This window comes from Artemia sp. Qi Xiang Cuo, chromosome 3 (assembly GCF_049724085.1).
Source record: "Artemia sp. Qi Xiang Cuo chromosome 3, ASM4972408v1, whole genome shotgun sequence".
Lineage (NCBI taxonomy): Eukaryota > Metazoa > Arthropoda > Branchiopoda > Anostraca > Artemiidae > Artemia > Artemia sp. Qi Xiang Cuo.
The window spans coordinates 17,094,651-17,117,098 of record NC_142796.1 but is presented as its reverse complement, the minus strand read 5'-3'; the positions used below and the strand labels follow the sequence as shown (position 1 = coordinate 17,117,098).

The 22,448-nt window shown below is 34.8% G+C and overlaps 1 protein-coding gene across 1 annotated transcript in view; it reads right to left on the bottom strand.

Moving 5' to 3' along the window:
• Positions 1 to 22,094, bottom strand: part of LOC148953814 (26S proteasome regulatory subunit 6B) — a 31,059-nt gene extending 8,965 nt beyond the window's left edge. Inside the window, exons 1-3 of the mRNA XM_089085653.1 lie at positions 21,717 to 22,094; positions 8,210 to 8,356; positions 3,657 to 3,860 (exon numbers count right to left, since the gene is read on the bottom strand). Of these exons, the coding sequence (XP_088941779.1) occupies positions 3,657 to 3,860; positions 8,210 to 8,356; positions 21,717 to 22,032 (667 nt within the window). The 5' untranslated portion in view covers positions 22,033 to 22,094. The remainder of the gene's footprint in view (positions 1 to 3,656; positions 3,861 to 8,209; positions 8,357 to 21,716) is intronic.
• Positions 22,095 to 22,448: the final 354 nt, after the last annotated feature.

Genomic DNA, 22,448 nt, shown 5'->3' with positions numbered 1-22,448 from the left:
AGAGAGCAGTCAAAAGCCAAAAATTCTATTTCACACAATAAATCTTTCCACATAAAGATGACAGCTACTCATAAATAAGAGTGGAGCTCTTACTGCTTGGGTTAAAAAATTTTCTTACCAATAAAGGGAAAAAAAGTAAATCAACCACCCCCCCCCCTCCCTCTATATTGATCAAGAGGACCTTGAAAGCAAGTTTGAAAAAGCGGGCCTACAAATGCACTTTTAAGATTCCTTCCAGCATAAAGATTTCCTGATGCTTTTGGTGATATTGCTGATCATTTTATTTGTACTAAGTATATGTTTAAGAACGGTATAAGCCAACACGTGACATTTTATTCCCAGGAAACGGAGGATTAACACAAAAATTTTCAACAGTTTTAGATATGTGATTGGCTAAATCATAAGTTCCACTTAGCAGCGTTTTCATATTTGAAGCCAAAAGCGGACATTTGTTGCAGTCCTCATTATTAATTAGACAGGAAACTAAAAACCCCAGATTTGCACCATATAACAATATTCTATGACTACTGGTTTGATGTTATCACCCCTTTAAGAAAAAAAGAAAAGAGATTCACATCCCTGATTATCTAGCTCCCTTGTTTTGTATGAAAAGACCTATATAGGCTATAGGTACATTATTCAAGTGAAGATGTCCTTATATAGTCCTACATCTAGAGGGTTTTAGCAGAAAGAAACCCTAACAACAGCGATTTTCTACCAACTCGAAATTGTTGTGCTATGGTACAAAAATTGCTTTTTGGGTGCGACCTCATTATGGGCATATTACGACCCTTGAATTAATCTGTCAGCGACCTCTCCCTTCCCTCCACTTGAGTTTTAGTAGATGTCTTGAGATCAAAATCTTCGGTTATTTATACGAAGCATCGCTTCTACGAACTCCTATGGGATGGGCAGAGTTCAAGGAGTAAATGAACTTACCACAAGTTTACCTTCGAGCATCAGAGATTTTCACCTTTTCTTTTTAAGGAGGCAAATTCCGTTTGAACATTCGAAACGGCAAATATACAAGAGCCAAGTTATCCTTTGAAGCAAATTTAATCGGAACAAATGGGGGCGAGTTTTTTCAGTGCAATTTCTCGCAAATTTTACGGATTTCAGGTTTCAGGTGGTAAATTTCCCAGTGAAAAGTTCCCTGTTATGAACTATCTGAAGCAGCAAACTATTTTTTTTTAGAGTTTGGGTCACTTCTTTACTGATTAAAAATTCCCCATCACAAATTCAGTGCTTATTCTGCATTACAAGAATAAGAATAGAGCAGGCCAGGGAGTTCAAGCATCTGGGTAGCTGGATCGATTGTGATGGTGAAATAATGACCAAGATAAACTGCAGAATTGGACAGTCAACTGCAGTCTTCCAGTTGATTCTAATTGTTTAAAGCCTGCTTGGAAGATCAACAAATATTCCCTATATTTAAAGTTACATCTATTCAACAGCAACATACTTTCCATAGTTGTGTTTGCCAGTGGGTGCTGGGAAATGAACTTACAGCTCAAAAAGAGAGTTTTCGCATTAAAAAATATGTGCCTGAGAAGAATTCAAAATATAAGGGGTCAACAAAGAGTCAGTTATTCTGAAATTCACCATTGAACAGGCCAGCCTGTTATTACTGCTACTTTAAGAAAGAAGAGTTGGACATATTATGGACGTATCACTTGTTTGCAACAATTCCTTGTACAGCTTATGATTGGATAGCAGATGGTCAAAGAAGACAGGATCGTCGGAAAAACGCCTTACAGTGGACTTATGACTGAGATCTAAGGACAACTGAGACACACATGGCACCTGAATGGGAGGATGCTAACGCTGTAGTACAGCTTCAGGGCGAGAAGAAAGGCTTTATCAAACATTTACGTGTCATCAATGGCTCTGTAGGTTCTAGGGTTTAAGGTAAGGTCTAAAATGATTAAACCTGCTAAAACTGATTTAGGAATGCCTCAAATCAGAACACTAAGTACATATTGCACAAATAGGGTTTTATTACCTCCAAAGTAAATCGGAAATATACCAAGTCCACATTTTAAAGGTGGAATCTGATTTCCTTCAAAGTTAGTATTTGAAGGAGTTCAGAGCTTGCTGATTCAAAATCTGAGGTTTATATTACAATTTAAAATTGTAATATAAATTGTTATCTAAATTGTAATATAATAATCGTAATAAAATATAATAAAATATAATATGATAATTGTAATAAAATGTAATATAAATTGTAATTATCTAAATTGTAATATAATAAAGGTAATATAATATAATAATAAATATAATAATCTAAATTGTTTATATTACAATTTAGAAACCCAAATCAAAACACACTCATACACATTTCGCAGATAGCTTTCGATTTTCCTTAAGGATCTTTCAAGTTGTTGACTAAAATTCTGAGAAATTTTGTACTTTAACCAATCAGACTCATTCACCGTTTCTCAATCTGTATGCTGGAGGGTCCAAAATGAAACCCTTGAGCTCTTGTTTTAGAAACATCCCCATCCTCAACTTTCCACACAACAACGTATTTCTCCATCACACTCTGACTACTCTCTTGACTCATAATCATTCAATTTACTTAAGGAAACTATTTCTCTATCCCATTATGACCTAGTTCTTGACTCACGATCACACAGGCATTATTTAAGGAAACATTTTTCTCTACCCCACTCTGACCCAGTTCTTGACTCATAATCATTCAGGAACTATTTAAGGAAAGCTCTTACATGATTTAACTTTATCAATTAAAAATTATCAAGGTCACATTACGACTATCCTAGATAAAATATACCAAGCAAATATTTCCCAAAGATTGATTTTCACCAAAGTTGGTATTTGAGGCTTGCTGAGTTTGTTGATAACAAACATGAGACTAATTTCAATATGAAAAAAAAAACTTTAGGTACAAATTTCCCAAATGCTGCTACTACTTTTGGCCTGTTTCTACAATCAATAAGCATTAACAGTTATTATTAATAGAACTTATTAGAAAACATTAGTACTGTTAATATATAACAAAACTAATCTAATTAAAAAACCAACAGAAATAAAATAGATAGAAGTTTTCAGTGAAGTGTTTTAGTTTAAAACTTCAAACAAGCAGGGATAAGATTATGCAAGATATCACCCCCAAAACGAGTAGAAATTAATTTGGATGGATAAATGAAAGCTAAAATTTCCAAATATTAATATGAGAATAAAGCAAAAAAAACTATTTCGCTTTAAGCTTACTTGTAAAAATCAATTTGGTTTTGTTAGTCCAATAGGAAATAAATTTTCATCAAGTTTCTAACTTTTAAATCCATTTTTTTTTTCAGTTGTATTTTTGTTGTATGTTCATTTCGTTGTAATCAATAACAATAATACCTTATTTATAACGAATATCATACAAAATTGTACGACACCCATGCAGTAATTGAAATCAAAGAAGACCCAAACGAAATAAAACATCAACATAAAATTAAATGTAAAAAAATAACACCAAGTAAAAAAAAACCTTAGAGGACTAGACATAATTCTGATTCTCCCCTACAATCTTTGACAAAACCTAGCAATTTTATTCTTCAAAATTCTTAAGGACAATTCTTTCACCCCTTTCCCACTCTTTTTCTTCGTAGATTTTTTTGAGAAAAGGAAAAGTAAGAATAAATTACCTGTTGTATGATGAGCCACAGCTTTGGCAAGCATTGTTTTGCCACATCCTGGGGGTCCATACATAAGGACACCTCTTGGAGGGTCAATTCCAATCTGCTTGTACAGCTCAAAATGAGTCAAGGGTAGTTCAACTGCTTCTCTCATCTCTTGTTTCTGCATATCAGCCCCACCAATATCAGCGTATGATACCTCTGGTTTCTCATCTAAAAGTAGCATTGATACATGATACACAAAAGTAGCAACATAAAAAAGGAGCCATAACTATATTAAAAGAGAATTACATGACCTGAACAAAGCACAATGCTGAGGAGCACCAAAACACCATAGCATGGTGCTTAGCACCATGCAAAGGACCATACAAGTTGTTCCACTTGATACTATCTGCACTACTTTTATACCAAGCTAATCTCATGAGACATCCAAACGTACCCAAGATGAGAGATTGGTTGTGATAAGAGTTTCCAGGTGTTCCTTATAATGAAATAAAGATGAGAGCATTCATTTGTCTTTGAGCTTTTAACCATTTGAAATATGTAGCTTATAATAATATTAAAAAAAAGAAAAAACAATTGTCCAAGTCCTGAAGTCTGGACTGTTTTGACATAGAATTTCAATGTATAAACTAGCTACTATAAAAGAAGAATATAGAATTGGATTTTACAATTCCTAATGGTGGTGCTGATCCCTGTTTCATGGCCCTTCAACCAGGAAGTGTAAAGGGGGTTGGAGGCCAGCCATCCTGTTCTTTTGCACACCTTCCTTGTTTGCTACTATAACAAGAACATCAGCACCACCTTCAAACTATTGGGTAGATTTATATTTTAAATCTATTGACAGAATAATATCAAATTAAAATTGAACCCCAACTACTCACCAAAATATTGATAATTTAGCTATTTTTGCACTGTTTAATACCTTTTATGTAACACACCTGTTTTTTTAAACCCACCTCCCACTGCCAAAACAACTTCTAGCATATATGCCTTGCATATAAATGCTCTTAGCCTTCACAAGAAATCAGCCCAAAAACTGCCAGCCTACCCTTGCTCTGGATTTATCTACCAATCTATGAGCTAAAAGAAAAAAATAGTAAGAACCATTAAACTCTATAGCAAAACTGAAAGTATTTAGGATATAAGGAAAGTATTATTTTGACAAGGTGAAAGTGAATCTACAACACCTTGGAATTATTGCTGCAGATGTCCCTTAGATATCACCTCTTTTGTTTTGTGCACAATCCAATTACGGTTTAAAAAAAAAAAAAAAACTATTTTTTTAACTGATGACAATGGTTACTTGACATTCAATGTGATAATACAACTACTAATGATAAGTAATACAGTACCACGTGTCAACATATCAAAAAAAGCACTGATACTGTCACTACAAGTTTCTCCACTAGAAACTATCAGCACTGCTACCAGACTAGGCTGACCTCAATAGATACAGCCACACACACAAGATGGTAAATTTGGTTGCAATTGTCCTTATACTGAAATAAAGATGAGAGCCTTCATCGGTTTTCAGCCTTTTGACAATTTGAGGTTGTGTCAGCATCCTTTACCCAACCTACCACATAAACCTTTACTTCCCAATTGCAAGCAACAGATTTAACACAAAAATATGTCAGATTTCTGAAGCTTTTAATTTGGCCAAGTGTGATACTTTAACTGACCTCCCCCTCCCCCTAATACTTTCTTTTGCTAGAAGCTGCCTATTGGAAATGTTTCGTGTAGTAAGATTTTTTTCAGGAGCCCTTGCTTTTGGTCATCCATACTTCAATTTGTTACAGCAGTATTTATGGAACACTTTGTGTCAAGCCCCTCTCCCCTAAGCTACATGTTAAATCTTGAATGAGGAGATGTATTTTGTGCCAAGTTTGTTCCCATAACTGATACTGAAACAGAGTTTAAATCCAGTGATGGTCCAAAACATGGAGACATGAATAATACTTCAAAAGTGACACATTTTTGCAAATACTTTACTATGCAAATGCAAAAAAAAAAACGTTTTTGTTGGCAGCTTCCTACTGGGCAACATTTTTTAAGGAAGGGGGTGAGGGTTTGACACTCTTAAAAGCTGCAATAAAAGTATATTATAATACTAAAGCTTCATGTGATACATTCTAATTGTGAGGTGATTACTGCTTAATCACAAGAAAAAAAATCAAACATACAATAGTAAACCACACTCTTACAGCTAGTCAGCTGCTATTTTTAAAATAGGCCAGAAGTCAATAAATATTAAAATACGTTAAGTGCACGCCACCATCCATTTTGGGCTCTTGATCACAACTAACTAAGAGACTAACTAAGAGTTTCTTTTTCCTTGAATACTAAGCGTTATTATTGCAACCCTGGCGTACCTGAAAGTATATCATTTTTTTACTGCTAATCTATCCAATCAAATTCAATTAATCATACATAAAATCCAGCATAATCCCATTATAAGTACAGAAAGATATAAGAATTCTTCCCAGCGCTTCTGATCAGATCACAAAACTCTTGATTAAACTCTCTAGATTATTGATGAATAAATACTTGAAAGAACTAATAAATTATAAAAATTACTAACAAAGAAATATACAAGATATTCTCATCTGTTCTGAGAACTAAACAAAGCAATTCTACAGTTAACACTACAGAAGTGCACAAACCCTTTAAAACATATTAGAGACAAATTCATAGAGCTTTTTGAAAACAAAGCAGTGATGTCATGCCTAAGGTCCTATCTGATATTTTCACACTTCTGGGGTAGATAAGATAAGATATTTATTTCTTAATTGCCAAAAACTATTTGCTTGAAAACAGAGTGTTGATATCATGCCTAAAGGTTCTACCTGAAATTTTCACACTGATGGGGTAATTACCAAGAACTATTTGCTTGAAAACAGAGCATTGATGCCATGCCTAAAGGTCCTATCTGATATCTTCACACTTCTGGAATAATTGCCAAAAACTATTTGCTTGAAAACAAAATATTGATGTCATGCCTAAAGGTCCTATGTGAAATTTTCACACTGCTAGGGTAATTACCAAGAACTATTTGCCCCAAAACAGAGTACTGATGCCATGACTGAAGTTCCTATATGATATTTTCACACTTCTGGGATAATTGCCAAAAACTATTTTCTTGAAAACAGTATTGATGTCATGCCTAAAGGTCCAATCTAATATTTTCATACTTCTGGGTAATTGCCAAAAACTGTTTGTTAAGCAGTTTTCAAAGAGAAGCTCCACCAGAACAATGTAGATCAGCAGGATAAAGTATGACTGAACATATTTGTGTATTGCCCAGCTGATCCTTCCCTTGAAAACAGCTGGGAAAATGGTTTTTGGCAAGTATCTCAATGGTGTGAAAATTTGAGACACAACCTTTAGGTATAACAACAAAGATGAGATGCCTTACTTGAGGGGTAAATTATCAAAGTTACTAGTGGCTTCAATGTAAAGAATAACTTTCAGAAGTTATATGTAACTATTGCACAATAATATAGAACTAAATCATTGTTTTTTATATATTACTAACCAAAAACATAACAAACATAAGTTTTATATTTTGTTCTGTGAAAACTGAAGGCTTTTCTTTAAGTTACACCATTTGTGAGCCCCCCCTCATTAAAAGAAAACGAATGTCGTGAGCCCCCCTCATAAAAAGAAAATGAAGAAAATACTGAGTACTTGCAAATCTAGAGTATGTTCAGCTGACTGAAAATAATAATTCAGCTTAGATTCCAAGAAGAAAAGTAGCCAAGCTACCTAATTAAAAAAAAAAACAATGGTAATTCAGTTTTAGTAGCTTAAATTGAATGGTTCTTCTGTGAATTCCCTTTAGCTGCTCTTTGGATATTGTTTGAAGACAGTGGCTTGACTTTTTTTTTTTTTTTTACATTATCTCAATATAAAATCGAAATTTCCCTGTAAGCTTGTCTAAATTTGTATTGCTGAGCAACAGGTATTGGAGGCAACCAAGTCAACCAGCCCTGCGTGCAATGGCTGGGGGGAATAAAGCCAAGATTTGTTTTTAAAAAGGCAATTGCATTAATCATTTCTAGTTCATATTTTTATTAGGAGGGTAACTTTACCCCAAGCGGCTTCAAATCTAGGAATTGACCAGCTTTTGGTTTTTATTTATATTTTGTAGAATGTTCCCCCTTTGTTGCATTGTCTTTAAATGACACAGACAAGACAAAACATATTCATTGTCTTTCTTCCCTCTTCTTTCTGACTGGCCTTCTTAGCCATCTATTCGTTTTCAATTTCCTTCGAAGTTTGTCAGCGGTAATGTTAGGCAAATGCATCACTGACATTACAGGTATGCAAAGGTCCAACTTACAGGCCAAAGAGCCATCAAAAATATGATGTAAGCCGAGATTTTCCAATTTTCCTAAAATCTTACAAGGAAATTGTCCCTAGCAATCCATAAATGTGGTGGTACAAACAACACTGCCCACAACCAAAAAGTATCACCCCTATTAATAATGTCCTAATTCACACAATCCGTGGCTTCATACAAGAACGTAATTTAGAACTCTGATGAAGTAAATAACTACCTGGTTGAAGCATAGAAATAGAAGAATCTGCTTCTGGAGGAAGGACATCAACAAGAGCATTACTGTGCTTATGGAGAGCCACACTGGCAGAAGGCTTTAATAGCTCTCTGTCTATTGTGGATAGTATACGCACATAGTAGTTTGACCCTGAAAAGAAGAAAATGACTTATAAAGAATTTTGGCACCAAGCGATAGGTACAAACCACAGGCATGCTAGAGTGCTTTACAGTGGCATTAAACAGAATAGTACAAATTATACCTGTACATAAGTGGGGAGAGGGGGTATTAGAACATTTTTCATAGGGATAGAGAGAAACTACATAACTCATAATTTCAGGCCTGAATTTCAATAGAGGGAGCGATTCTCGAATTTCTTTAAGTTTTAAATTAGAATATAATCTTACATGTGAAACATGTTTCTTTCTCAACACCTACAAAACTTCAAACTAGTTCAGAAGAATTTTTAACACTTTGATGATTTTAGTGAATAGAGCACTTCCATAAAAAAGAGAAAAATTCATTCTAAACAATTCATTCAATTTTTTGGTGGATTTGTATTTCAAGCAGATTATGAGGGAAATATAAAACATACCAAAATAGGCTAGGGTTAAACAAATCTAGTAAAAAAAGATACTTCATCTATCCCAATGGTGCCAATCATGAAAATGATGGGGGAAAGGGTAATGTTTTTTGTTTTTAATGATAATACCAATTCTTCATTAAAATATCTAAAAAAGGTCCTTTAAAATCTAGGTGGAGAATGCATTAAAAAAAAATATGAATTAAAATCATAATAATCAATCAATTTACAAAACATGAAAACATTCCTCATTTTTGGTTTAACATTGTTGAAACATGAAGTAGTTGTTCACTTACAGAGTAGCTAAAATTGTTGTTATATTTCTGATTTATTATTGTAGAACTAGAAACATCTTTTATAATGTCTTTGTAAGACATCTCATAATTTTTTCTCTTTATCAATTCTATGGCACCAGATTTCCACATCTTCTTGATATATCTATGTTTCAGCAGCAGCTTGCTCAATTACTTCTGAAGTTACATTAGTTTGTGGATTGCTGCTAGGAGTGGTGACTATATCTGGCCATAAGTTTTTCCAAGACAATGTAATAGTTGATAGAGGTAACAAATTCCATGATTGACAAAGGGAGAAAACCAAATCTTTCATATTAAGTTCCTTTAAAGTTTTTTCTATTGGATGGTACTTTAGATACCTGCTTCAGAAGTAGGCTGCACATACTGGGCTACACTGCTATCATACAAGCAATCCAAACCAAAGGTTAATAGTTACACACTGAGCACAATAGCAGTAGCGTGTACAAGTTGTAAACTGTTCAATCATGCAATATCTACATTAGCAAAGATTGTTAAGGAATATCAATAATTATAGACATGTTGCATTACAGGGGTGCTGGATTAGACACGGGCCATATTACCAGGGGTCCACTGTACCATGCTTCTATCCATTACTGTTCACTTTTTAAAATCCTTCCACATGATATTTTGGTACATTTTGAGTTCAATCACAGACAAAGATAGATTCAAGATTACAAAAAAAAACATTCAACAGAGGACAGAAGAACAAAGGACCTATGACATATGACTAGATGGTATGAATGAAGAAATATATTATTAAGGTTGTATACAGGACTATCAGAAGTGTGCATGGAGGAGGGGGTATTTTCAGGAAAAAAACTACTATATTTAAAACAATAATTACATAAGGAATCTATTAGTATCACTTGTATTTTATTAAGATGCTTCCTTCAGAAGAGTAGTACTTCTAGACTATTTTCTAGGTATTTCAGGGTAAAAACTATTATATTTGACAAAATAATCACATAAGGAATCTATTAGTATCACTTATATTTTATTAAGATGCTTTCTTCAGAAGAGTAGTACTTCTAGACTGACGAATAATAAAAAGTGTATTGCTTCACTTAGCCCCCCCCCCCCCTGATGGATAAATGCATAGCTCACTAAATATAGGCCTATTCACACTGTTTCTTTTTTTTTAGAATGCACAACCCTATTATTCCTGCTAATTAGCCGATGGGAAGGCCTCATAACATCTAACCGTCAGGAGCACTAAGTCAGGACATCAACAAAAAATCCGTCAAAACCACTAACCATCATAACATCTAAAATTTTAAAACTTTAGTTTTTTGAGGTTTAGGGGGGAAATGTACCTAGGTTATGTTATGTATTTAATATATGCTATGCTTTACCCCCACCCCCCGGATGTGGATATTTATATAGCCAAAATTTATTTCTAAACTATTATATACTTATTACTATTGTATAAACTTATCATGTTTTTTTTTTATGTCCTGATGGTTAGTGGTTCCGACGGATTTTCATTTTAGATTTTATGACGTTTAGTGCTTGTGACGGTTAGTCGAAATGGTAGTACCCCTTAGTCGATACTGTAGATAATAGGGAGGAAGAAGAGTTGTGCTATTGAAAAATATTAACTAATTTCACTTTAAGCTATAGAATGAACTATAGGCTATAGTTATCCATCAAAGGGAGGAGGGGTGAAGCAATGCACTTTTAGAATTGAGATAAGTGTTTATGACTGCTCTGGGGCAGTTTTCAGAATTATTGTTAATCATTTTGTAAGAAAGAACAGGGACAGGATCGCACTTTAAGGGCTCAAAAAAACAAAAAATTGCAAAGGATACCATTAGTATACTTCAAAAGAGCAAAAAAAATAATCAATCCAGTTATGTGTTCACCTTGTATGTAGTTTAAGCAATAAAAAATATCCTTTGACTGTTAGTCAATCACATTGTAGATGAGGGGTTTTACAAAAAGAAGTGAGTGAAGAATCTAAAAAACACACAAAATTAGAAAGACCTTTAGAAGACTGCACACATGACAGGTCTATGCCCTATCTGAATTTTGACAAAAAAAAAACATTTTATTTTAATTTTATGTTTTCAATCATTTTTTATTGGCTTTAGTTTTGAAAATCTAATCGCTTTTATTTCAGTAGAATTTTAAGCCATATACATACTTTTTCACAAATTTAAGAAATAGATTTTTCTTTAAAACCTTATAAATGAGGATTAAGTAAAGGTGTGAGATTCAAAAAACTTTTTTTGTGCCTCATTTGAGCAGGAGATCTGTTTTGTGTTAAATTGCAGCTTGGAGCAATATAAGGATTTTTTCTTGCAGAGCTCCAGAGTTGAGGATTCAAGTTGCATTCAAAATTCTTTGGTGACCAGGTGCTGAACACCGATCAATAGTTGCTTCCCAGTTGAGTTTGCACTCCCTGGAGGACCACTCAGCATCAAGCCTTCATTTGAAGATGTCAAAAGATTCAGCAGTAACAGTTTCTTCAGAGAGTTTATTTCAACTGTTGACGGTTCTTGAGGAAAAGAATTGAGTGCAGACTCTGGATAGGGGAGACTGCTTAACCAATTTCATGTGATGACCTTTAGTTCTTGAGTTAGGACCAACAGCGGGAGATAATACTGGGAGTGTACTAGCCCTCAATAACTTATGAGCTAAAATGGCATCACCTTTATTTCTCCTGTATACAAGTGTTGGGAGTTTCAGCTTTGCTGCCTCAGTCCACTGATCAAGCAAGTGAAGATTATTTTGCAGGAGGGTATGATCTTGGCAGGACAAAACTGGTCCAAGGAGCTTCAGGTCGTCAGCATAGAGTGTTAGTTTACTGCTAAAAGCACTTCCTTGAGGAACTCCACTCAAAACAGGATTAGAGGAAGAAAGAATACCATTACCAGAGTCATCAAATAACTGAACACATTGAGTTTGCAGAAAAAGGAAATCAAGGATCCAGAATAGGGACTTCTCTTCAAGCTTGACTGAACATAATTTAATTGCAAGTTGCTTATGACAAACTTTGTCAGAAGCTTTATAAAAGCCAAGCAGAATCATGTCAGAAGGCACCCCAGTCAGGGGTGTCCCGAGCCTCTTTTTATTGGGGGGGGGGGCAAACTTCGTAGGTTTTACCGAATTGCTATCTGATTTTCACCAAATTAAAGAAAAGAAGATTGACCTTTAAATATACTTTAATATGTAGAGATTTCATAATATGTATAAGATCATAATTAGATAGAAAATTGCCAAATTATCATTTCTTTCCCCTTTTAAACTATCTGAGACAAGTCACACTGGTCCAAAAAATCAAAATAAAATAAAAAAATCCAAAAAAATTGTCAAAAAATCCATAACCAGGATTTTTGTTGAGGGGAGAACAAAAGAAACTTTTAAAAACGATTTTCCGCGAGGGGGAGGTTTTCCGCGGTGGGGTATTCTTCGTGGGGGGTATTTTCTGGGGGAATAAGCTCCCGCCACCAATGGATCATTGGTGGTAGCTTTAACTTTCTATCATGCACTGATAATCTAATAAATTGTAATATACTTAAACAAGAGTATTTTCGAAATTAATTGCTAAAATCATAGCGACAAATATTGTTTACCTGATATTGACAAATGTAATAATGCAAAGTTAATTAATATTAGCAAATTCGAGAAGTGATGAACAGATCGAAAGAATGAGGAACAATAAAAATGGATTGAGGTGCCAGAATCACTATAATATTAATGCTGTTTTACATGCAAATTAATTCCAATGATTCGAGATGCTGCCCCTCCACTCACACTCCCGGAAATGAAGGGCTTGTTTAACTCCTTTAAACACATCCAGAACAAAATTCTGTTCAATACATATTGCGATAAAGAGACTTCATGCCTGAAAATACTGATTGTAAGCCGGCATCTCCACTGATTATGATGTCATCAGGTAGTGGCAAGGCCTTAGGAATTGGTAAGGCAGTTATCACCACAGAAATATTTTCACTGACAAAAGCTGTAGGGACTGTAATATTGTCATCTCGCATTTGCTTCTTTGATGCCACAAACGGGTCTTTAAACAACAGCAGAATCACATATTTTGGTGCTTCATCAAGATTGTTGTGAATACAATGAACATGATCTTTAAAATAGTATTTATTTATTTTAGCATCACATTCACAGCATTTGATGGTTATATGGTTGAGTTTGGTTACAGAAACATTATGCTTCTTATTCGTACTTGACATTTCAAAGCAAATTTTACATCATCCAAGCTAATTTTACAAAACCACGAGTACGTTACCCAGAAGAAATGTAAATTTGCACTTAATTCTACTTCGCCTTTCTTTTCAAACTGGCCAATTGACTGACAAAAATAAAGTCTAATAAAATTATTGTTTTTTTCTTGTTTCCAAAGGCACTGAACACCTAACTTGGGTAAGATAAAGGGACGGTAACTCTAACTTGTAAGAAGCATTGAAAGGGGAGTGGAAAAATTTACAGAACAGATTAAATGGGGTATGAAATTATAGTTGCATAGAATGGTAAAATTTCCCACAAAGTTGGAGTAAAGTTGCTTTCAAATTGCATTTCTTGTAAACTAAATAAAAGGGCTCAATTTGACAAGTTGTTTGTTAGTTGAGTGAAAAATCATTGGTACTTGTCAGTTAAACAGAACACACAAAACCAGAAAAGTTAGGTTAATTCTAATGAAACATTTCAAAATATGACGATATTTCGAAGCATCATACTCTATAATGCTTCAGAAACATAATTATGGAAACCACAACAGAAAATTATGGAAAGCAGGCCATACAGAACACATTATATTAAATACCTAACCGCCTCTATATATTAAATATTTAATAAAAAATAACATAAATCGTAGTTTTTTTCTTTCAAAATAAGCAAATCATAAAAGATTCCAGAGAGACAGACCGATTTCCGTCAGATTTTACACAGTGTAATTCTTGAGTGTGTTCTGTTTAACAGACAAGTACCAAATCGTCTTTCAAATTTCTGGAAAAACTTACACTTCCCTCCTAAGTTAACAGAGAATTTCAGGCAAAAAGCTCAAAATATCCGATCATGCATGTTTACAAAAATAAAATGACTAAGAAATGAGCATTTCTGGCTGGATATTCTCAAGCTGAGTATGATTGACATGTTTGTTTCTTCTTAAAAAATATGGAGGAAAACAGACACCATTTAAAGGTCTTTTGCTCCAAAGCCTAATGACTTTCATGAAAAATCAATTCCTTAATTGGTTAGTTTTTTGCAAAATGCAAGATTTTACTTTTTTTTTATTTTTTTTTTTTGCAATATTGCATTTTGAATTGTCTGCCATTTTATCCATTTGTCTGTAATTCTCTATTATGCTTCTCAGTTGGATTTCTGACTAATAACCAAACTACACAGTTAAGTAATGAATGTGAACCAGCTGAAATTAACAAATCTTGTAAGGGCAAATACTAAACAAATGCAATTTAATACCGGGATGGGCCCAATCAGGGGCGTTACTAGCCAAAATGTTTGGGGGGAGGGAATTGATTTTACCGACTGGCTGATCATTTATATCGACGGTTTTCACGATTAATTAAAATAACGCCCATTTATAATACGAAAATTGGGATCACAATTCAGCCCAAAGAATCATATAATCTGAGGAAGAATAGCTGCTTAGTTTTTTTTTTCCATAAAGAAGCATATGAACAACAACATGGTGACCTAGTGAAGAATGTAGCAATATATTAGGAGAAAAGTGATAACATGATTTATATACAAAAAGATCACAGAAGTGAATAATTGGCAAATTCAAATTAAAATACACGGATTCAACAAAAAAAAAAGAAAAAAAAAGAAAAATACAACTATATACCTTCAGTTAAAAATTCAAAAATCTTTGCTTGGAGGATATCCAGACCTTCAGTAATTTGTCAAGCTTCACCTAGTCTGTAATGTCAGTCTTACTACACAGCATGACTAGGTGATCCAAATGGTCATCATCCATTGTTGTGCGTAAACGTGTCATGACCAGTTTCAGTTTCCTAAAACTTCTTTGTGCTGTGGTCACAGTTGGTGGTGCTGCCACAAACCACTGATAAACTGACCAGAGTCAGGAATATCGATTTAACAGCATTAATTTCATGGAATAACCCCTCAAAGATGTTGTGATTTATGACTTTGTTGCTTTCAACCTCAGTCCTGGTAAAAAAGTGTTTGAAAGCCTTTAGCTCTAACATTAGTACCACTGGATCTAAGCATTTCATAGCTCTCATCCATTTTGTCCAGTAAACTTTAGTATGCTGGCCCCAGAAAAACTGAGCGGTTGTACATTGCAAAATCCAAGCCAGTCACTAGAGCTCTAAGGACATAACAGAGCTCCTTAACATAGAACGATTTCCAGTCATCCAGCAGGTGAACGTCCAGGCTGGTGTTTAAGATAGAAATCGTCATTGGATATTGAACCAAATTCCCTGCTTTGCTGGCTAATTTGGTTCAGCACTAAGATACAGTGAAGAATTTGGAATTGGAATCCTTGATCTTTGATTGAATTATTTGAGCAAGACTTTGAATTCATGTTATAATTTCACCAAAAGAGCAATGCTATAATCTATGAACATATTCTACACAATCAGCTTTACTATGTTCCATGTTCTTCATTTAACTCAATGAAAAATTGTGGTGCCATCCATAAAATCAGAACATGTGCTGGTAAAACCATTGCATTAACCAGCCAAGATTGAGATTTTGGTAGACGTCATGTCATTATTTGTATGTTCTTTATTAACCAAATAGAGAATAGTGGCACCATCCATAAAATCACTGCACAAGTTGGTATAACCACTAGATTTACTGACCAAGATTGAAGTTTAGGTACATATCCATATTTTCATGTTTTTTAACCAAATGAAAAACTGTGGCACCAACTGTAAAATCACTGCACAGGTTGGTAAAACTACTGCATTTATCAACCGAGATAAATATTTTGGTAATGTCATGTCAATATCTTCATGCTCTTTATTTAACCAAATGGAAAATTGTGGCACCACCTGTAAAATCATGGCAGGAGTACCATAGGTAAAACTGCTGTGTTTACCAACCAAGTTTAAGATTTCTGTAGATCACATGTCAGTATTTTCCTGGTTTTGTTTTGTTTAACAGAACAACAAATTTTGGTGGCATTGGTAAATTGTGGTGCTTCCCACTATGATTTTACCAACTATTTTTTTTTACCAAGTGGCTGAAAATATTGGGGGGCGTCCCCACCCACCCCCCTTACTTGACAGCTCTGGGTCTAATGCCCAAGTTCTTCAAGTTTCATTACGGACCAGATAGGAGCCAAGAAAAAACTTTTGACAAATTTATTAAAAGATCAGAAAAGGTAGAACAACCAAATTTGGTTGTTTTTTAACTGCCTACAACAACAAAACTTGCAAATGTTTAATGAATTACAATAGGAGCTCAATGGATTGTAATGAACATGTCAAATTACCAGATTTGCAAATGAGTAGAATAATTAGAATAGAACTAACAAATTCACCAAATTCATTCTATAGTAGCAAAAGGGAACCAAATGACAGCTTAAATCACCAAATTTACAAGTAGGTAGAACTGGTGCAATTGAACTACCAAATTCACCAAAATTGGTAATGAATGGAAGCTAAATGAACTTGTCAAATTACCAAATTTGCAAATGAGTGGAACTACTATGATACAACTACCAAATTCACCAAATTTTCAATTTGATTGAACTAGTGTGATAAAACTACCAAATCTACATAAACTGGGTAGCAAGCGGGAATGAAATTCATGCATTAAATCATAGTATATGGAAATATGCAGAAAAGAAATATTAGAAATGGGTGTTGTGGCTTTGCCACAAGGCCTGTTTTTGCCAAAATTATTGCCTTCAGCAAAATTTTTACCAAATATCATAAAAGTTAGGGGGCAGTGTGCCCCTCCCCGCCCCCCCCCCCCCAGGATGCCTCTGACCCTAGTATCAGGTAACTTTGTGACATGGTCTTATGATTCAAGAAGATTAGTATCAACAGATCTTCCAGAACAAAAGCCATGCAGTGAGCTGTGCAAGATATTATTTGCTTTAAGATGTCTAATAACTACAGAATTGATTATTCTTTCAAGAACCCTAGCAACTGCTGATGCCATGCTAATAGGTTGGTAATTTTCAACAAGGTCCTTTCTGCCTTTCTTAAATATGGGAATGATATGGGCTGTTTTCCAATCCAGAGGTAGTCTGGAAAGATTTAATGATAACTTGAACAGCAAGAAAAGAGGTTGACACAGGACTATTCAACATTCATGGAGGATACAAGGATAAATGCAGTCTGGGCCAGCAGGTTTATTCATTTTGAGGGAAACAGGTAGCTTTAGAATTATTTTATCAATAATCAGAATAGGTTCCATATTATGTGATACATCATATATAAGAGGTGGGGGAAAACAGCACTGGAATTGGAAGAAAAACAAATGAGAATTGTTGGTTGAAAATTTCATTTTTCAGCTCAGGATCAGAAACTGGTTAAGTATTTTGTAGGACATCATAAACTGTGCATCTGCTGCAACATTTTAGAGGCATAATACCAGAAAGATTTAGAATTATCCCTAACATCCTCAGCCAATTTTTCCTCAAACCTTCTCTTCAACTGCTTGATTGTCTGGTTTTGAAAAGTTTTGAAAAAATAATAATTTTCTGAAATTCTTTTTTTCTGTAACACTTCCATGCTCTATGCTTTCTATTAATTAGCTTACTTATTTTGGTAGTTCTTGTGCAAGACTTTTCAGCATGCAAAATTGCAGTTTTCATATTAGACCAGCTCTCATCAATATCATCAGTAATAAAATGTTTCCAATTGAAATTAGAAAGTCTTCAGAGACTAGTTTGTAATTGGCATATTTTTGTTGCATAGAAGAAGGTTGTTTAGTAAGCAAACATAACTCTAAAATAATTACAACATGGTCACTATTACCAACAGGTGTGGATATTACATTCTTAATAAGAAGGTCTGGATTGCTGAGAATAACCAGATGAAGAGTGTTAGAAGCTTTACCTTCTCTGAAACGAGTTGGTTGACATATTGTTTGACAGAGAGAATTATCAGGGAGGGCAGACAAAAAAGGAAAATCCCTAGTACAAAAACTAGATCCAGTAATCCATTGGATTTCAGGTAGATTCAAACCCCCCAGAATGACAAGATCATAATTTGCAAAATTGGACATAACATGTGATAGTTAGCAGCCAAATTAGATTCAGAGTCCAAAACTATGGGATTCCATATGTAATAATATTCAAGCATCTTTCAAAACACTGATGCATAGAACAAGCAATGTGACAAACATCATTCTCAGTCAAGGGGGATACAGGAAGTTTAGACAGTTCAGTAGACACTGTGGAAGCTGCTAGGTCCTGGACAGTTGACACAGAGCATCCAGATTGGAGAAAATTTTCTATGTGTGATACTCTATTTGCAATTTCACTGACCTGCCCAGAAATGTCACTTTTGATTTCAGTCCTCAGCTGGGAAAGGGCTAGGGATAATTGATTAGGTGTAGCAAACTCTTTTTTTAGATCTTCCCTGAAAGTTTTCAAGGAATTATCCATGAAAGATGCTAGCTTTGCTATCATAGCCTTCTCACTACTGGGGGGGAGAGGGAGGGTTAACTTTGCAGGCTGGGCAGAGTAAGTGAAAGCATCATTTTACTTAACAGTTTGTACTCACTAGGGGGATAGGTCTAAAGATTCACCACAGATCCATTTCTCATAAATGTCACACTCAATGGCTGAAGACCCCTCATCCATTCAGTAGTCCACAGCCACACATCTATCATGGCCTTTAACTAGGCTGATAAGTTTGTGTTTGTCCTTGCTGGACATAATAAATTCCCCCAAACCAGGAAAAAAAAAACTAAATAATTGCTAGGTAGGCACTAGACTCACTAGCTTGACAAATCAAAGAAAATTTCATCTAAGTTCTATAAAATCAAAAAAAAAGCTATAAAATGCTTCTCAAAAGTTATCACTAAGCCTGGATTTACACTTTAACTATTTACAAATATGATATCAATACATTTGATACAATACTGATACATTTGAAGCAATATTGACACTTTTGATATGATATAGATACATTTGATACAATATATATACTCCAATACAATATTGATATCTTTGATATGGAGTTCCTTTGTTCATAATATTCCTTTAGGAATTCAAAGATATAACCACAAGACTTTAAACTCCAAATCTATAGAACAACACTATGGTTAGCCCATTAAGATGTTACTTAGGGTACCACAAAATTGATGAAAATGCAAAAAATAAGGAGAAATGGCTTTATCTCACAAATTAGGGGCAAATATCCAGGGCTCAAATTCAAGTATGCACATGGGTTTGTTTATAAACATCAACCAATGTTTTGCAAGGTTTTACTTTTATCCCAATGGAAGCAAGTCAAACCCAAAAAGATTTTGCAATTGTGCCTCATCTTAGATACTCTGTTACAAGACAAAAGAGAATGACTGCATAGCAAATGGTCCAGAAGAAATTGCTGGTTCATTAAAGAAAAATTTACATCTGTTTTACCCTCCTGTTTACATCTGTTTTACCCTTCTGGACCCTCCCGCATATTTTTTGACCTGACATTACAACTTCCCTGTTTCTAATTAAAATTGGTAGGTTAGATGTGGAGATGTGCCTAGAGAAGTTAAACTCAAATAGATCCATTGAATCTGATGGTATACACATAAGGCTTCTTAAAGAACTGCATGTTGTATTATCAAGCCTACTTAACCACCTATTTCAGAAATCTCTTGATGAAAAGTGTATCACTCATGATTGGCATATGGCTTATACAGCCCCATACACAAGGGTGGTAGCAAAGAGAATGTAAGCAATTACCAACCAATCAGTATAACTCCTGTAATCAGCAAGGTACTATAAGGAATAGTTAACACTGACAATCTAAAACACTTGACAAGTAAGAAACTATTTTCATCATCCTAACATGGCTAAAGGTCTGATTTTAATGATTCCTATGAATCAATCAAACAAACTGGATTGATTCTTATGATTATTTCATCAACCTTCTAGACTAAGGATTTCTAGTTGACATAATACCACTGGATTTGGTGAAGGCATATGACAAAGTCTAACATAAAAGATTCCAATCAAGCTCCATGCTGTTAGATTGAATTGGGATGTAACTAAGTAAATGATGCAGTCTCTAACAAAAAGGACAGACTGTAAAAGTATTTGGCAAGGGTAGACAGATGTTCTTCTCTGGAGTGGCTACAGTTCAAAAAAGTGTAGTCTTAATACCCTTGTGATATCAAGCAAAGTAGCAATCCTTAAGAACAAAGTGAGCCTCTATACTAATGACTTCAAAACTTATTGGCTACATGGGCACCCATATGGGGGGGGGGGGCTCTTGCCCCCCCCTGGATGAATGATGCTGCCTTATTTTTATATTTTTGTTCTGAGATTTCTATTATATAACATTAAAAGTAGCAATTAGACAAAGTTTGCCCCCCCTGGAATTCAGCTTATGGGCGCCCATGATTGGCTGTGTAGACACTGTAGAGAACATTATGTCAACACAAAGAGACCTAGATGCATTTACTTGCTGGATGGTGCTTGAAGACTTTAATTTAATACTTCAGTGAATTTTCCTGCAAAGTTATCACCAGAAGCCAGGCAGATAGAGACCTTGGTACCCTGGTTGATATCAAGCTGAAGTTTTATCACCAACTCTATCTTAATATGCTCTGAAGTGCAAATCAAGGCAATGTCTAAGCAACAGTTGTGAAAGCCAATTAAAAGCTTGGGATTATTAAAAGAAAATTTATGAACAGATCTCTAACCACTATGACAAAGTTTTATAGCCTAAAGTCTAATTTGACCAAGGTTTGAGTTTGGCATGTGTATTACATGCCTAGCCTAATCAACAAGACTGACAAAGCTGCCCTAGAGTCAGTCTGGAGAAGCACAGCAAAATGTACTTGAGAATTACATGGTGCCCTATATCTATCCTATCTTCAGCAGTTTAAACTAGGCTAAAGTCCTTAACTTATTGTCATAAACAAGGTAATGGTATACAAGCTTCTAAATGCTGGAATTACCATACCTGGCCTTTTTCAACTTGAAAACTTGTGGTTACTCTTAAAAGCTTTTCTAGAAAGAGACTAAACACTAAGCTGAGGAACAAGTTTTATACTAGTAGAGCTGTCAACCTGTGGAATCTCCTTAGGCCTAGTAGGTGACCTTTACCTAGGTAATCTCCTAGAATAGTGACCTTTACCTAGGTAATCTCCGAGAATAGTGACCTTTACCAGTGTATTTATGTTCAAATTGTTGGTGTGTAGGTAGCAAAGTAGCAATGCTACTTGGCAATTTTCAAATTTGTTGGCAGAGTTTGTCTGAAAAGACCAATTTTACAGCTAAAAACACTTTTTGCTCAAAGAAAAACTGTCAAAGCACAAGTTGTGCAGAGATCATTTAGGCCCTGGATATATTCCTGAGTTTCATTTGCCTATAGGCCTAACTCAACTACCTTCCAAGATAGCAAAAAGCCCCTACAATAGAATATCAGCACTATTTATATTCAGGATCAAAGGATGCTAGGCCTATTTACTAGATTATGCATACCTGTTGTACTTCCAACAATACCAGTATTCTGGTCAACAGCTTCTAAGAATTGACCAATGACAAGGGGTACACTCTGAATTCTTTTCACTTCTTCTTGGGCATGTGCTAGTTCTTTCTTCAAGTTCCTCTGCTCATCTTTGATGTATTCCTCCTGCACTCCTAAGAATTCAAGTTGCATCTGAAGCTTCTTGTATTTTGTGTACAAATCATCAGTTTCCATTTCATCGTAGGCTGAACTACTAAGTCCAGGGACTGGTCTAGCCTCTATTATTGTCTCTTCAACCCTTTCAGGCAAAACTATTCCTATTTCTTCCATTCTATATAAATTTCGACTAGTTTTGGAATTTGCTTACTCACTATTGCTAACTTATTTATATTTACTGCTGATTGTGATGATTACTAGCCTAATTTAAAAAGCGAAAAATGCCATCTGGCTCGAAATGTTACTCACTAAAGTCTAGTGACATGTCCCTTCCTGTGCCATTTAGAAACATAATTGTTCTGAAGTGGCACTTAACTTTTCTGAAGTGGCACTTAATTAATCCAAAGTGGCCCTTACTTTCCATGACAGCCGACTATTTCTTTCGAGTTTTTTAAGATAGATAATCCACGTATTTTGTGCAGATTATTATGCGCAAATTATGTGCGTTTTCATGCCAAATGTGCTGTGGGAAGTGTACTTTTCCGTAAATCTTAGCATTTGGGATCTAAAGGCAATACGGAGCTCGAACA